Source organism: Mustela nigripes, chromosome 18 (assembly GCF_022355385.1).
Source record: "Mustela nigripes isolate SB6536 chromosome 18, MUSNIG.SB6536, whole genome shotgun sequence".
NCBI classification, from domain to species: Eukaryota; Metazoa; Chordata; class Mammalia; order Carnivora; family Mustelidae; genus Mustela; species Mustela nigripes.
The window spans coordinates 5802233-5819862 of NC_081574.1; the positions used below are offsets into that span (position 1 = coordinate 5802233).

The 17630-nt window shown below is 39.7% G+C and overlaps 1 protein-coding gene across 2 annotated transcripts in view; it reads left to right on the forward strand.

Moving 5' to 3' along the window:
- The window catches only part of MCPH1 (microcephalin 1), a 238384-nt gene that overhangs the window by 73697 nt on the left and 147057 nt on the right, over positions 1–17630 (forward strand). For both annotated transcript variants that reach the window (XM_059384224.1, XM_059384226.1), the window contains 2 exons: positions 12773–12810; positions 15333–15495. In XM_059384224.1, the coding sequence (XP_059240207.1) occupies positions 12773–12810; positions 15333–15495 (201 nt within the window). The remainder of the gene's footprint in view (positions 1–12772; positions 12811–15332; positions 15496–17630) is intronic.

Below are 17630 nucleotides of genomic sequence, written 5' to 3' on the forward strand. Positions count from 1 at the left end.
AGGGATTAACGTGGCTCAAGTGATGTCCTTTGGGCCTGTGGTTTTAATAGTCCTATCTTGCAGCATGAGAGAGAAGGGTGATCCTTTCAATTACACTTTTCTCAGAACACAGAAGAGTCGGAACCTTTTTTAACTTGTGCTCTGTGTTCTGGGGCACAGGGCACAGGTAAAGTTCAACGTTATTGTGGAGAATCAACTTTCAGTAGAATAGGGACACATCTTATGGAATGGGTGAGCCCAGGTCTCAGTTGTAAAGAGTTGTAAAGTGTTAATTCTTCAACACTGAACATGATTGGTTCTAATAAATGTTAGCTGGTCTTTTTGGCCTTTTCCAGTGATGGTAACGGGGCTTACTGACTCTCTTTAGGTTTGTACATTCTGGATATCACCTTCCGTACAGATTTCATGGGGAGGGGAATGGTGCGGGTTGGAGGAGCGTCAGGTTACCATCACTAAAGAGAAAAAAGTGGCCAGATTTTCTCTCTGCCTTTATTACCGTCAGTGAAATGTGACACGCAGCAAAGGTTACATAAATAAAGGACTAAGTTAAAAGAAATGGTTTGTATTCTCATGAAATTACAGACTGTGAGGGTTATAATTTACAAAACTGCTAGCATTAATATTTACTTTCAACAGAATTATTAATTGTGCAGCGCTCTGGGAGTAATTCATTATCTCCTTTCTTAGATGAGACCCATGAGATAAGGACCGGCCAAATGCCCTGTCAAGTATGGAGACAGAGACAAGTGGGCTGCAGGAAGGTCTCGTTCTGGGTCTGCCAGCAGATGATCGTGTTTCATGTGCTTCACATATTCTCTGTGCACAGTGGATTCTTACAGTTTGTGGATTTTCTAGCAGTGACAGCCTTCTATGAAGATGAACCATCCATTAACTTTCATATACAGAAATCTATTCAAGTCCACAGAACATGCTGAATGCTAGCTACACTCAGGGCGGCTGTAAGGCCTAACTTGATTTGAGTTGTTTTTGCATTAGTGGTTGTGTGTCTTGCCAGTTAAAAGATATGTGCCAGAATTGCATTTTTAAAAGTGTATTAGAAGCATTTTTAAACAGAGGGTAAAAGAATTGTACAGCGAGGTACTTTTTTTTTTTTTTTTTTTTTAAGGGGGCAGCGATCATGGCTTTCTTACTAACCAAAAATAGCGTTATTTAGCCCATGTCTTAAGGAAGGAACCAGGAAGCTGCTTTGAAAGGAGAGCCCAGTGGGTACACACACCGATAGACCGTTCCGAATGCCGAAACACCGTTGCTTCCTCGGTGCACAACTGGCCTTTGCCACACTGGAAGGGAAGTCCACGGGACACCCACCAGCCACCCGAGCAGGTCAGCAGGCACAAACGATAGGACGCGGTGCAGCCTTCTCTGACAGGGCTGTCTGCACATCAGAGACTTAAGAACGTCAAGCCTGCGGAATCCAGTGACTCAAGGGTAGTGTCCTCAAACAGCTCGCAGTCTGTCACCCAGTCATCTTTCGTTCTGCCTCAGAGTCTTTTCCACAGTGTTTCTGTACAAGTTTGGTTTGTTTTTTTTTTTCTTTTGTGATCAGATCTCAAAAAGGATTATTCTCCCTTACAAACTCAGGCTGCTCTCCACCAGTTATTGCCTGAGTATTAGCACGGGGACAGCAAGGGTGTTGGCTAGCCTTCTGGGGGATGCGTGTAGAACCCGGAGCCGGGCTATGTTGAACAAATCAAATTAACTCATTTTCATGAGTGATTTCGGATGGGCCTTTGTTTCCCTCTAGAAACTAATTGGATAACTACTTATCCAGTTAGTTAGATAACTAACTAGCAGATAGTTGTCTGCTATCCCAAGGGGAAATACCAAGCCTGACAACTCTTCACCAAATTTTGCCCAGGGTACACGTGTATTTAGGTGGATTTCTCTTCTGGACGTCCTCAGAATGTCCGAAGTGTTTTGCGCATTCCAGAAGTGACCTTCCACAGCATCTGTGGGGCCGGGACTCTAAGCTGGGTACCAGGGCAGTCTTCCCAGGAGGTCTTGGCTCCCTGAGTAAAGGCAGCCTTAGCTCCTTGAAAGGCTAGCCAGACCTGATTAAGTGACCACCATTCTCAAATGACATTCTAGACAAGGCCTGGTTTCATAACCAGCTTTTCCAATTATATGCTGGTAAGATGCAGAACATATTCCGAAATTATACAAAAATGTATACTGCCATGGGAAGCAAAGGGGCTTAGTAAAAGATTCCAAATTTTGAGGCAATCTTTGAAAATCAGGTATCATTTTAAAAGGTTTTATTTTAGTTTGCAGAAGTAGTATCTCCTGTATTCTTCTGAATTACGGATCGCTTAAGAAGAAAGAGAAGAGTTCATAAGATAGAGCATTAAAGGAATACCAACAAAATTCTAAGTCGACAAGCACATTGAATTTCCCTCATTTAATCCTATAATTTAGGATTATCCTCATTTAATCCTAGCTCTGTTCTGTGGGAGATTGAGTTCATGTCTCCCAAAGCCGTCTGCTGTCGATTACACAGAGGTCTGGGAATCCTGACCAGCTCTATGGCCTGGTCTGAGACCTGTGTAAGCAGCGCCATGAGAAGCCTGTTTATTTTGTGAAGTGTCAGGAGTTTGGATTACTTGGTACCTCCCTTTTCCATGGGGTTTTGGCCAGTTCCATGCTGAGGTCACAGGCCCTGCCTATAGCTTATTACAGAGCCATTCGGCAAAACAGAACTATCTGTAGACTTTTAACAGCGAGGGTCAATTTATTACTCATAATTTTCAAATGTGAAAAGTCTAATGTGAGTAATGTTACAGGGAAATTGGGTTGGTTTATGGCAAGCCAAACAAAATAATAAGATGATTACCAAAAGATTAAGCAGAATTTCTTTTTTTTTTTTTTTAAAGATTTTATTTATTTATTTGACAGAAATCACAAGTAGATGGAGAGGCAGGCAGAGAGAGAGAGAGAGGGAAGCAGGCTCCCTGCTGAGCAGAGAGCCCGATGCGGGACTCGATCCCAGGACCCTGAGATCATGACCTGAGCCGAAGGCAGCGGCTTAACCCACTGAGCCACCCAGGCGCCCCAGAATTTCTTTAAGGGAAGCAATTAAACCTATTTTTTAAAAAGTCAGTAAGCATTATCTTCGATTTACAAAATGCTTTAAAAAACCCCTCAAAACAGCATTTACTTATGAAAATGATGTAGGAGGGCCAGACCTGCAGAGGGGGTCCTGCAGGACCAGCCCGGGGGTCCCTGGCTGCGCACAGGATAGAAATCAAACTCAAGCTGGCAGGAGGCGGACGCAGAGCTGTTGAAGGTGTAGAGGGAACGCAGAGCGTCTGGGACAGAGCATCTGGGAGCCTCAGGAGAGAGTCTCGTCTTTGCTCAAGGATTGTGGCCGGTGTACATGTCCTCTCAGGCATCCGGGAACCTGTTGGGACAAAGACGAGGACCCAGGTGACCGTCCTAAGTCAGTTCTCCCTCTCCCTCGGAGCCAGGCGGCCTTGGTGTGGAGATCGTGCGGTCGGGGTCTGGAACACGCATGTGACGGCTCCTCCCTGTGCTCTCTCCCGGTCCCCCCTTACGTGTTTCCTGTTCTAGAGCCATCGTTCACGCCTTGTCCCTTACAAGGAGGTCACACACTGCATTCGCAGGCAGGTGTAAGGTGGGGGGACCCGGGTAATGGAGCAGGAATGGAAGCAGGAAGAGAGGCAAACAGCAGACTTTAAAAATGGAGTCCTTCAGTTTCTCTATTTCAAGAAGACCAACCTAATTTTTATGGAGGAAACAAATCTTGAGATACAGTATAATGTTTCTGAGACACAATAAATGTACTGAGAACACTCAGAATATCAGGAGATTTAGTGAGCCCACGTTAGGTCCTGGACATCGATATTTTTATAAAAAAAAAAATCATAGACAAGTCTGACATGCATCCCCAGTTGAAAGCCACTGGTCTACAAGATGCTAGATTTAAATTACAGAAGTAGGACGCTCACCAAATTAACAATTTAATAACCAAAATTATAACACGGTACTTTGCCTACTAGCAGCATTGTAGGACTAGAACACCCTTAATAGAAGAAGACTCAACACAGCTGTCAGGAAAGCATCTGGCCAGTGTTTCCCCTGAAGGTAAAAACATTATGGACAATAAGGTCAATAACCAATATCAAGGATTTTCCTCAGAGCCTGTGATTTGGAAATATTTATACTGATAACATGGTACGATTGAATCCTTGCCTAGACAGGCCAAGTGGCCCTTCCGATTCTTCTGCCTTTGGCTCAGGTCATGGCCCCAGGGTCCTGGGATCAAGCCTTGCATGGGGCTCTCTACTGAGCGGGGAGCCTGCTTCCCCCTCCCCCTCTGCCTGCTTCTGTGCCTACTTGTGATGTCTCTCTCTCTCTCTCACTCTCTGTCAAACAAATAAATAAAAATAAAATCTTTAAAAAAACAAAATAACAACAACAAACAACCAAGCACGGACTGTAACTTAAGTGACCAAATTTCATTTCTTACTCACAAGCATCATATATTCAACATAAAGGAGAGATCATTATTCTTTTAAGATGCAAGCTTTGCTTTTTAAGCAGATTATACAGAAAGTTAAGACTGATCTTTTTGTTATAGGCAATAATCTCTAACCATGAGGACAGCCCATCAATATCAGGCACAATTGACTAAAATTATAACACATTTTGAGCTTTCCTTCAGACTCAAGTATATAAACTAAAGCAAGTTAAGTGAACTTTCCTAGTCTTGTTCTTCACTATGCCTTTTCTTATCTGTGGCAAACTGAGACTTTGCTTGAGCCCGGAGCTGTGTTCATGGGGTCCCAGCACCTGAATAGTAACAGTGAGATGTCATCTCTGTTAACAGGCAGTGTGTTCTTGCTATCTTTAAGTGTGTCAATAAATACTTTAAAAGTTTTTCAGTTTTAATTTCTATGATGTTAAATATTGATAGCCTTAATCCACAAAAACAAAGACTCTTTGTGTTGCTTAGTAAGTCCCAATAGTATAAAGGAGTCCTGAGCTCATAAATCCTGAAAACCACTGCTTTAAGAAATACAATTTTTTTTTTGAAAAACAACTCACAGTTGTATTCCTCTGTCATTATTACTCTTAGTGTAACCTTAACCATTCATATTAATTGTATTTTTTTAGTTACTAAGTTCCATTTCACAGAAAACCGTAAACAATTGCAAAATGTCCATTTTACACAGATGAGTTAGCAGACTAGCAAGGCTTCCATTACACTGTCCTACCCCATGTCTCTCTTACACCCTTTTAAAGCTGCAAAAAAGAACATGTTCATTGACATGACCCAAAGAGCTTCTGTATGGCACATAAAAATAAACAAAAATATAGAAAAAATCAGAACTTTGCTTAGCAATCATTGTTTCAGTATTCTCTCTTATAAATTACTGAGTTATTCAATAATTTAAAAAAAAAAGATTTTATTCCTTTTAAGGAGAGAGAAAGCAGGTGGAGTTGCAGAGGGAGAGGGAGAGACGGTCCCAAGCAGACCCTGGGCTGATCCCAGAGCCCCACATGGGGCTCAATCTCAAGACACTGGGATCATGACCTGAGCCGAAACTACGAGTTGGTCGCTTACCTGACTGCATGATCCAAGAACCTTGTATCCAACAATTTTTTAATTAGTATCTGTCCAAAGTTTATGTTAAATATGTTAAATAAATAAATAAATAAGTTAACTAACTAACTAAATAAATAAAATCTTAAAAAATGAAAGTTTATTTGGACAAAATTTGACTTAAATGAAGCACTGACAAACCCAAAGTGGTTAGGGGTGTTCCAAGGCCATGAACTAAGGGAGAGACTTACAGAGAAGATGCGGAATCAAAGCTAGGAACTTATTTGATTGGCTGTAGCTTAAGCGGTTGCCTTCTATGGGAAAGCTTACTTGGCTGCTTGTGATTGGTCGCTCTTCGGTATTGATTTCTTAACCTTAAGGGATTTACAGGCTCTGGTTTTTGTTTGCTTACGTAGGCTGCTAAGGCCTGAGAGCCACCTTAGTCCGATGGCCTGCTTATTTAATTAGTTTAACACTAAAGATCCTGGAAATTATCTTTGCACTGATGTATTACGAAATACAATTAGTACTGATATAAAAAGCTTGTTAGAATAATGATTTGTCACAAGTTTAAATTTTTAAAAAATCTTTATAACAGGAATAATTATTATATATTTATATTTATTATACAGGAATAATGTTATTTTATTTGACCAGTAAACCTGTAAGTCTAGGGAAAATAAACTCAAGTAGAATAAAATGTATGTTTATATTATACTTAACATGGAGAATTCAGATAAGACATAACTGTTTTCATTAAGCCAAAATTACTAAACTAATAGTAATTTCCAAACACATTAACTATGTGAATTTGAGTTCTTAAAACATTTCTGAGTTAGTTATAATTTCAGCCACTGGTCAAGAATAAAGACAAATACTAAAACCAGTCCAGATTTCAGGAAGCTATTCTCCTTCCTTGTGGGCATGAATGTCTTAATTGATTTTAGCTCCAAAATGGGCAAATAAGCAAGCAGAAGAAAAGAAAAAAAAAAAAGCTAATAAACCCAGTCCTCTATGGTCTCTTACCAAAAAAGAATAAATCTCTATAATCCATTAATTAATTTATATAAAACACAAAGTAGTCAGACCGTAAAACCAAATTCCTAAACATTGCTTCCACTAATGGCGAATAATTCATCCATTAATGAAACAAAACAAAACAAATGGAGAGGAAAATTAAAATTAGAGAAACAGAGCCAGCAAAGTTCTGGCTTGCCACTTGGCATTCAGCTCCGGAGCCAATAATAGACCTTCCTGGGCTCAAGCCGCCTGTGGAGTGTTCTCTGGCGATAAAGATTAGCGGCTTCTGTCAGACAGAAGCCGCTAATCTTTAGCAGATGAGTCTGTTGGGCAACTTGGTGGAAAACCTTCATAACTGTTAAAAGATAATTTTTTAAAGATACATCATAACTTTCCCTCTAATGGAAAATGAATATATGTTAAAGATTTTATTTAACTCATTAATTAATGATGAGACTGGGAAGTTGTTTTGTCCTCTGCAAAGGAGAATCCATGGAGGAGACCTGTTCATGGATCATTAGGAGTGTAGACAAGGCTCTGTCACTGCGGGGAGAGGGAGGTCACTGTCACCACGGGGAGAGGGAAGTCTCTTGAATGTCCGCGGGACAGGGTTTGCATTTCTATAGACAAGAACAATTAGCATTCTTCTCAATTTTCTACAGCTAATTAGATTGTAAAATAGCTCAAAGATGACAAAAGGCATAAACCCCATAGAAGCGGAGAACCCTGAAGGGTGTGTGTGCCGAACAGCACGGAGGTGTCCATTGGAGACACCCAGTATGTCTTCTGTTCCATGTCAAAATATTTCACAATTTTCTCCTCCAGCCTTGATTCTACAATCAACTTTTAAAAATATTTACTTTATCATGTATCTATTTCTCCCTCCATTAACCATCTTATTTTGTTACTCATTTGTAAAGAAGTTGCACTTACCAGTCCATGTCATGTAGAAGGAGCTTCCTTGAGTAATCAGGGGAATTCTATTGAACGTATTTTCTAATGTGTAATTTATAAGAACAGTTAAGTAAATGTGCTTACTCATAATAACAACATTGCTGCTTCTGTCTCATCGCTGTATTTCAGGCCACGAGTATTTGTCACACCAGTCCGAATGTGTGGTCTCTATCATGGCACTCCAGGGGGAGCTTGTCTTTTCTTGTAGGTTCTGTGGCTGAACTGGGTCAATGAACCTTAAATCTTCTAGATTTCTTACCCAACATCTACAAGTCAGATTGTTTGTTTTCTCTTCTTTATTTTTTTTCTCTTCATTGAGACTTTTATTTTGGGGTTTGAGTTTCCTTATATACAACCATTTCTTTCCCTCAACCTAGGCGGGATGTCCCCTCTCTGTCAAGCTTCTGGTAGACATAACTATGTGACCTTCCTTCACTCAGACTTAACAGGGGTCATGTTCATGATTTTTCTCTTTTTGAGGGATAGACTGATTCTATTCACAGGTTCATGTATATTTAGAGTGAGACGTGAAGCCACCAGAGGCTGTGAGAATAAGGGTGACGTGATCTGATGTGTGTTTCCACAGCGTGGCTCTGGCTCTGTGTTGAGCAATGATTGAAGTCTCAGGGATTTTAGCAGGGAGAAGAATTAAGTGGCTTTGACAGTGACTCACATGAGATGCTGGCATGTCACCAGTGGAGTTGATGAGAAGTGGTCAGAGTCTAGATACATCTGCAAGGTTGAGTTGACAGGATGAGCTGATGGATTGGGTGTGGGGTTTGAGAAAATAATGACGAGAATGATGATGAAAATGCTTTTAACCCGTGCAGGAGAAGTCTTGCCACTAAGCCAGTGAGGCTTGGAAGGAGTGGGCTGGGGAGAGAAGATTGTAGTGTAATTGTTTTATTGTGATAAAAAGCATACAATATAGCATTTGCCGTTTTAACAATTTTTAAGTATATGGTTCAGTGGCAGTGTTCACTTGATGCAGTCATCGTCACCGTCTGTTTCCAGAAAATTTTCTTCACTCCAGAGTAAAACTTGGAACTCATTAAGCAACAACTCCCCATTTCCCACCCCACCCTTGGCCCCCGGGAGTCTGTTCTGTTTTCTGCCTCTGTGAATTTACCTATTCTAGATATTTCATGTAAGTAGAGTCATACAATATTTGTCTTGTATGTCTGGCTTTTTTCACACACACACGTTTCCAGAGTCATACATGTTGTGTATTACAGCCTCCCTACTTTTTATGGCTGAATAATAATATTGTATTGCTCGTAAACACCAGATTAATCATATCCATTCATTTATTGTTGGACACGTAGGCAGTTTTCACCCTTTGGCTCTTGTGAATAATGCTGTGATGAAAATTCTCACACAAGTATTTGAGTCCTTGTTTTCAATCCTTTTTGGTATATACCTTGGAGTAAGTGTTTTGACTATGTGGGTTTTTGGTTTAACTTTTTGAGGAACGACCAAACTGTTTTCCACAATACTGGCATCATATTTAAAAATCAACATTGATTATTTTTCACATTTTTTATTATAGCCAGCCTAGCAGGTGTGAAGGGGTGTGTATCTCATGGAGGTTTTGTTTTGGATTTCCCTATCTAGTGATGTTGAGCATGTTTTTATGTGCTCATTGTCCATTTGCTTTTCTTCTTTGGAAGGAATGTCTATTCAAATTATTTGCCCATTTTTAAAGATTTATTTATTTATTTGACAGATCACAAGCAGGCAGGGAGGCAGGCAGAGAGAGAGGGAGAGGTACGCTCCCCACCAAGCAGAGAGCCCGATGCAGGGCTCGATCCCAGGACCTTGAGATCATGACCTGAGCTGAAGGCAGAGGCTTAACCCACTGAGCCACCCAGGCACCCCTGTTTGCCCATTTCTAAAAAAGATTTGTTTACTTATTTATTTTAGAGGGACAGAGAGTGCGAGAGCACAGGCAGGAGGGGTAGAGGGAGAAAAGCCCAAGCAGACTCTGCTGAGTGTGGAGGCTGGTGCGGAGCTCAGTCCCAGGACTCTGAGATCACAACCTGAGTCAGACACTTAACTGACTGAGTCACCCAGGCACCCCTGCCCATTTTAAAAACGAGTTGTTTGTCCTTCTCTTGTTAAGTTGTAGACATTCTTTATGTATTACGGATATTAAATGCTTCTCAGATATATGATTCGCAAATAATTTTCTCCTATTCTGTGGTTATCTTTTTCATTCTCTTGATAGTATTTTTTCATGCATCAAAGTTTTTAACTTTGATGAATTCCAATTTATTTATTTATTTGTTTTCTTTTTGCCTGTGCTTTTGGTGTCCTATTTAAGGAACTATTGCCAAATCCAGGGTCATGAAGATTTTCCCTTTTGTTTTCTTCTGAGAGTTCTGTAGCTTTAGCTCTTAAATTTAGTTCTTAGATCCACTTTGTATTAATTTTTGCATGTGCTATAAAGTAGAGGTCCAATATCATTTTTGTCTGTGGGTATCTAGTTCTGCCAGCATCATTTGTTGAAGACAATATTCTTTACATGTGAATGGTCTTGGCACCCACCCTGCTCAAAAATCAGTTGACCTTAGATGTGAGAGTATATCTGGGCTCTCAACTCTATATTAATTTCTGTTCTTATGCTGACCTCGTACAGTGTTGATTACTATAGTTTTGTAGTAAGTTCTGAAATTGGGAAGTATCAGACCTCCAGCATTGTGTTTTTTCTTCCAGATTATTTTGGCTATTTTGGGTTTTCTTGGAATTCCATATAAATTTGGGATGTGTTTTTCCATTTCTACAAAACTCACCATTGGGATTTTGATAGAGATTGCATTAAAGGTACTTTAGATAGTCTTGTCATTTTATGATATTAAATTCTCCATTGCATGAATGCAGGATGTCTTTACATGTGTTTAGGTCTTTTCGAATTTCTTTCATCATTTTTAAAAAAATTTTCAGCATTTGGTGTTTTGCATCTTTTTTAATTAACTTTATTCCCAAGTATTTTATTTTTTGGACACTAATATAAATGAAATTATTTCTTTATTTCCTTTTCTAATCATTATTCATGTATTGAAATACAACTGATTTTTGCACACCGATTTTTTATCTTGTGACTTTGCTGGATTCATTTATGAGTTCTAACTGTTTTTCTGGGTTCTTTAGAGTTTTCTGCATATAAGATCATCTCATTTATGAGTAGAGATAGCTTTACTTCTTTTTCAATTTGGGTGTCTTTTATTTTATTCCATTTTTCTTGCCTAATTCCCTGACTGGAGCAGTATCTCAGTTTTGGACGTGTCAAATTCAAGATCCTGATTAGACCTCTAGATGGCCCTCCTTATCGTGTAGTCAGTAGAATATTTGAGTCTGGATGTCAGGAAATAGGTTTATGCTAGAGATATGAAATTGGGAACCGTCAGCACGTGGCTGGCCTGTCGACCCACGAGGCTGTGTGAAGGATCACCTGCAGAGACGGGTGCAGCTGAAGGAGGACGAAGCCCTGGGGAGAAAGCCTCGCATTGGAGAAATCAGGAGGTTTCCTTGTCCATTCCCCTTCCCTCCTTGGGTGACTTTCCACAGATGACATTCCACTGGCATCTCTTGGGTGGTTCTACAGAAGAAAGCGGGTGTCGTGGAAGGAGCGCCTGTTGGACTTTATTTGGGGCTCATTACATTCCTGGGCCTGCATAGCTTTCCTTCAAGGATAACATTGAGGATCACGATCAGGTTCCACCGGAATCTCCCTTGGTGATTATAGACTCCTACATAAGGCCTTGTCTTCCGACTCAGCCCACAAAGCTGTGCTGTAGTTGTTTGCTTTGTATTCAAAGCGAATGAGGGCTAACACAAGAGGTCAGTGATCCTCCGAGTTACCACATCTGACACTTCTTCGAGTATCTTTTTTTGGGGGAAATCTTTTTTTTTTTTTTTTTTTTAAGATTTTATTTATTTATTTGTCAGAGAGAGAGAGAGAGCACAAGCAGGCAGAGTGGCAGGCAGAGGCAGAAGCAGGCTCTCTGCTGAGCAAGGAGCCTGATGTGGGACTCAATCCCAGGACTCTGGGATCATGACCGGAGCAGAAGGCAGTGGCTTAACCAGCTGAGCCACCCAGGCGCCCCTGAATATCTTTTTGATTCATATTATCTCTTCATGCTCCTTCCTCCACTTTCCCCAGATATACCCGTACAGCGCACAGGCTCCTTTGACTCCTCTGTGTGTGTCCACAACGGTCCTTTAAATGCCTTTTGTTCCTTCTTCTCATTTATGTGCGTGGTCCTTCAAGACACACTAAGTGTGCGATGGTTAGCCATGGTCTCACTGCACAGTTGGTTGCATTCAAAGTGTTTCATCTCATTTGCAAAAATGTGTGGATAGTGTGAGTCCATTTTATTTTAATTATATATATATATATATATATATATATATATATATATATATATACACACACACACACACACACACACACACACACACCCTACCATGGAAGGAACATTTGGCAGAATATAAGCTAAATTATTGGACAATAGTCTTTTCTGGATGGTAGAATTATAGGGGACTTTATATTTCTAATGACGTATTTCCAAAGCATTTAACATACATGTTTTTATGCCATCAGCATGTGTCTATGTAAGTAAAAAAAAAAAAGTATTTAAAAATTTACTTTAAAAAAAGGAACTTTACAGTTCCAATTGATAGCAGATGCTAACTCATGAATAAGCAGTCCCATTATCTGAACTTCTGGGTGTGAGAGGTTAAAGCATTTGAGGGACCCAGGCACCAGGACCCCGAGCAGTATTGTGTATGTCTGACTGAGGCAGGGCTAGAGTTGTATAGAAACTGGAAAATAGTGCTTTAGCCTGAAAAAAATGCCTTCTTACCCTCTTGATACCTAAGCAGGATGGCACATTTAGAGGTCCACTAGCTAACTAAGAGAATGGACTTCTGGGGGGAAGTCTTTCTACCCCTGCCCCCGCCCCACTCCTCTACCTCATGTTCGGGAATTATTTTGGATTGGTTTGGGGTAGTATCTGAATTTGTATCTCTCAGGCTGTTTTGTTTTGTTTTGTTTTTCCAGGAATATAAAGTTTTTTTACTTTGATATATGCTTAAATGTTTATTTTTTAAGTGATGTAACTTTTTAAAAAATGTATTAAAGTTAATTTCTGTGGGAAAAAATGTTTTTTATACTTCTGACTGTTTTTTTTCCTTCTCTTTTGAAATCTCTAGCCAACAAGAACATTAGTCATGACAAGCATGCCATCTGAGTAAGTACTCCTTGTTTTGATAACTTTCTACTCAATGTAAAAATTTTAGATTTTTCTTTCATATACTGTGATGCTGCGCGTTTAAGGCAGCCCATAGCTTTGTGCCATTTTGCTGTTACTCTGTACAGTTGGTGTTGGAGTTAGAAGAACCCTGGAAGTAAAAAAAGGTGGTTAGAAGCCTTTGAGCAGGTTAGCGCTGAAGACTTCGTGAGTTGTTTACGCAGCATTAGGAGGGATTCTGGTGTTTTTCTCTTCCTCGTGTTTGCTTCATATGTCCTGTCTCTGTGTGTCCACCACTTCTGCCCCATGAAAGTCCAGTAAATGGAGCACCACTGGCCGATTCCCTCAAAGTTCTTAAAGGAACACTTTGCTAGGACACTCTTTACAACGCTATTAAAGTCATTATCCGCACATTTTGGGAAAAAGTTAATAGCTTGCTGGCACGCTCTTATCATCTTCCTTAAACATTTAACACAATATATAGCACATCCAACAAAAATACAGCACCATATTCTTTGTAACAGATTTTTGAATTCCTGTCTAAAGGGGAAAACCATGTTTTGTTTTGTTTTTTTATATCAATCATACGTTTTAAGGTTTTAAGGCATTCGTCAAAACATTGGGACACTTCAGTGAAAAATAGCCAGTAAAAAAGTGCATGCTTGTAATACTTGATGTTGTAGGATCCTTTTCCTACCCATGGCATATGAAAGCAAAAGGACCAATAGTTCAAACACCATACATTAGCTATTGTAAAAGGGGCACACTCATGATTTTTGCTGATCTCTTATGAAATATACTGAACATTCTAAATCATCTAATATGGAAGCCAAAATTGAGTGTGGTCGGTGTGATATTTTTTAAAATCTATATTTTTGCCCCCAATATAAAGCACATTAGTAAATAGTTATTTTCTCCATCAATGTTTTGAAGATCAAACTATTCATTTAGGCCATATTCTCTTTTTATCCGCTTCCCACCCCCCCCACCCTTATACTTCTTGTCTGGACTTAACAAAAGACCTAGATGTTCTGATGCCACATTGATTAGCTGTGTCTCGAAGAGACACTTGTGGTTGATTAACACATCTAACAAATAGCAGGCAGCTGCCAGACATAGAATAGGAAAATCATCGATATGTGGAAATGAAGGGTTCTGGTGAGCATATGGTTAGAGCTTTTCACTGCCTTATGCTTTTGTTTTCTTTGCATTTCCCCTGAATTTAATATTTTCCATCACCCCAATAAGCACTGATTCTCTGGTTGAAGTGGTGATAGGACTGGGGACTTCCCCCATCTGTCTTTTTTTTTTTACCATAGGGATCTCTTAGAATTTAGAATATAATTCAGTACCACCCTTTCATTTCACTTGTAAGGAAATAGGTCTTGAGATTGACTTGCCCAAGATGGTAGAGATAAAACTGGGAAGGACTGTGAAGCCCGTGGGGCATTGTTAGAGGTGGTCATTGCAGGGCAAGAACAACCTCTTTTTCTTCATAATAATTTTTAGGGAGAAGAAAAATGTATCTCTTAACTCACCATGTAGGTTACAGTGACTTAGAAAGCCCTTCATGTCATTTATATTTCACTGGGGATTTCCAAAATTGCTGGGAGGGAGAGGGAAGTGTAACGTGTCCAAACCCAGGGCTTTAGTAAGGTCATTGTAAAAGGAGGAGAGGAAAAATGGTGAACAATTTGGTGAGGAGGTTAGATGGGAAGGATATATATTTCTTAAACGGTACTTAAGGCACTAATGGAATGGCAGACCAGAAGACAAACAATGACGGGTTTTGCAAAAATAAGGAGCCTCTGCCAAATTAGCCCCTAGGCTTGAGCTGATAATGTAATGAAAAGGGCCTTTTCCCGGCTCTTACTAGAAAAAACTGTATGTGTGAATTCAAATAAATGTTATACTTCACATAAAATAAGCAAGTAATAAGCTTGGTCCTGACTGCACAGGCTGGTTCAGATCTCTCTGAGAAGTAACAGTGGTGGGAAGAGCCGGGACCATCCCTGATGCTGGCTGTGTTCCCACCCGTGGTGGTGAAGCCACTTAAGCCTGGGGCAGCTTTGTCAGGTTTCTTTTTTTTAAGATTGTATTTATTTTTAAAAAAATTGTATTTATTTATTTGACAGAGAGAGAGAGAGATCACAAGTAGGCAGAGCAGCAGGCAGAGAGAAAGGGGAAAGCTGAGCAGAGAGCCCGATGCGGGGCTCCATTCCAGGACCCTGAGATCATGACCTGAGCCGAAAGCAGAGGCTTAACCCACGGAGCCACCCAGGTGGCCCAGCTTTGTCAGTTGTTAAAATAGACAGTTGGAGCTGAGAACTGAAGTTTTTTTTCTTTCCCCATACTTTAAGGCATTGATTATAAATAAATTAAAATGTGAGCTCTGTAGCTGAGATCAACGTTGAATTTTAGCTTTCTATTTAAAAAAAAAAATGTTATTCAGTATAACCACCTTGATGTTCATATGTAGGAAACATAGTAATCTGTTGATTTTTTCCCCTCCTATTTGTCAGAAAGCAGAACATTGTCATCCAGGTTGTGAATAAGTTGAAGGGCTTTTCATTTGCCCGGGAAGTGTGTGACACGACCACTCATGTGCTCACCGGGAATCCTCTGCGTACTCTGAATGTGCTGCTGGGAATCGCACGTGGCTGCTGGATTCTCTCTTATGAATGGGTAAGCCATTGTGTAAGCAGTTGTTGCAAGTACATATATAAAAACAGAAGCTAGATGTGGTCATGTGAGGCAGTGACACTAGATCACTTGATTTGCACTCGTGCGACTTTGCACACTCCTGGGAGCCGTGAATCCTGTTGCTGTTCTCTCCTTGAACTCTTCCCCTTTGGCCCAGCACCTCCAGCCACTGCTGATCCCTTGGGACTGGGAGTGTGGTGAGGACCGAAAGCAGAAGAGTGGCCTTCTGGATACAGAGCTCAGCCACTGGCAGAAATAAGATTAGAACAGGCTTGGAATGAAAACACAAAATGCGTGTTCTCACAGTCAAATGAACTTTCTTCTGTGTTTGACCAAGAAATAATGTGACCTATGTTAGCGATGGTTTAAAAAGCCAAAAGAATTCAGTGATTGTTTTTACAGATGGATTTACTTAGGATGAAACATGTTCATTTAATCCCATTTGGATATGTTTTATCTTACGCATATCTATCTGTAACATTGCTTGCCCTATTTCTGCGCATTAAAGGTAGTTTTTAAAAAAAAAAAATCATTGTTTTCACTATTCATAGAAATTAAGATTGTTTGTTACTCTTTCTATTTTTACTTTGATCCTCAACCTATGGTCCCTCCAAAGCATTGCTGTCTGATGAACGTACTGTCATTTCTTACTTGTGTTACTATACTGAATATTCCACATATCCACCCTCCCCTTCTTCCTCCTCCCCCTAAGAATGTATTATATTAATACTGTGTTAATTTAAGCCAGTAGGATTATAATATGCAAACAAACTACAGATGTATTTTTAAGAATGGTTGTGATCTTTTTCCTGTGTCATGACTTAACCCCGCAGCTCTCTGGTATGAGATGTTTGTGACATTAGTGCTTAAAGTCATGAAGTGGAAAAGTTTTAAATTCCCCCCCAAAAGTACTATTTGCATTGGTAGCAACTGGGGACTATCTTACCTAATTGTATATTTGTACTGATTCCCATTTATTTGTAAGAAATATGATCTCTAACTCCATGAATGAATACCCTGTATTCCTTCTCTCCAATTCACAATCTTTCTGGGTCTTTATCAGTCAGCTCTTCCTTCCCTCATGTCTCAGAGGGAAAAATGTTCTTTATCATTTAGGAGGATATACATCTGTGCTTGATTCTGTACCCAATCTATTCTTCTGGGACGTTGAGCAGAGAGGTCAGACATGAGAATCAGTATTTACTGTTGCCATGTGTAAAGACCAACTCCCTGGATGCATCCTGGTTTCTGCTCAGTGTACTGCCAATATTCTCCCACTAATCATACATAGAAACAGAGCCAGATGCAAATTTAGCATATGGTAACTATATGTGGGATTAACCACTACACATGAGAAAGGCAGGAAGTGGAACATATTTGGTGAACTTCCAGTGCTGAGGCAGAACCTGGGCCACTTGTCACATGAGTGAATAAATGAAGTACAACTACAATAAGGTGAGAAAATGAAATTAAAGACATTTAGGTTAGAGAGGAAGAAATGGTAGTATGGCTCTTCACAGACTCCATGATCATCCATGTAGACAATCACAAGAAATCTACAAAAAAGCTCTTAGAACAAATTGCCAAGATACAAGGATATAATAAAACAGGGTTGACACTGAAATACTCAAGTGTAAATCTGACATAAAAATATGTGCAGAATTTGTATGCTGAAAACTATAAAACATTGGTTAAAAAAATTAAAGAGTAAATGGAGAAGCATACTATGTTCATGGATTGGAAGACTCAATATAGTTAAAATGTCAGTCCTCCCTAAAACAATCTATAGATTCAATACATTCCCAATTAAAACCTCAGCAGAGTTCTTTGAAGATATAGATAAGCTGATTCTAAACTGTATACATATACTTGTATATGTATATAACTATGTACATATATACATATATATATATATAGAGAGAGAGAGAGAGAGGAACTAGCATAGTTAAAACAATTTTGAAAGAGAGGTACAAAGAGGACTAATGTGATCTGATTTTTAAGACATCCTTTAAAGTCTCTGTAATCAAGGCAATTGAGTGTCTGGGAAAAGACAGACATAATGAAACAGAATATAGAGTCCAGAAATAGACCCACAAATATGGCCCACTGGTTTTTGA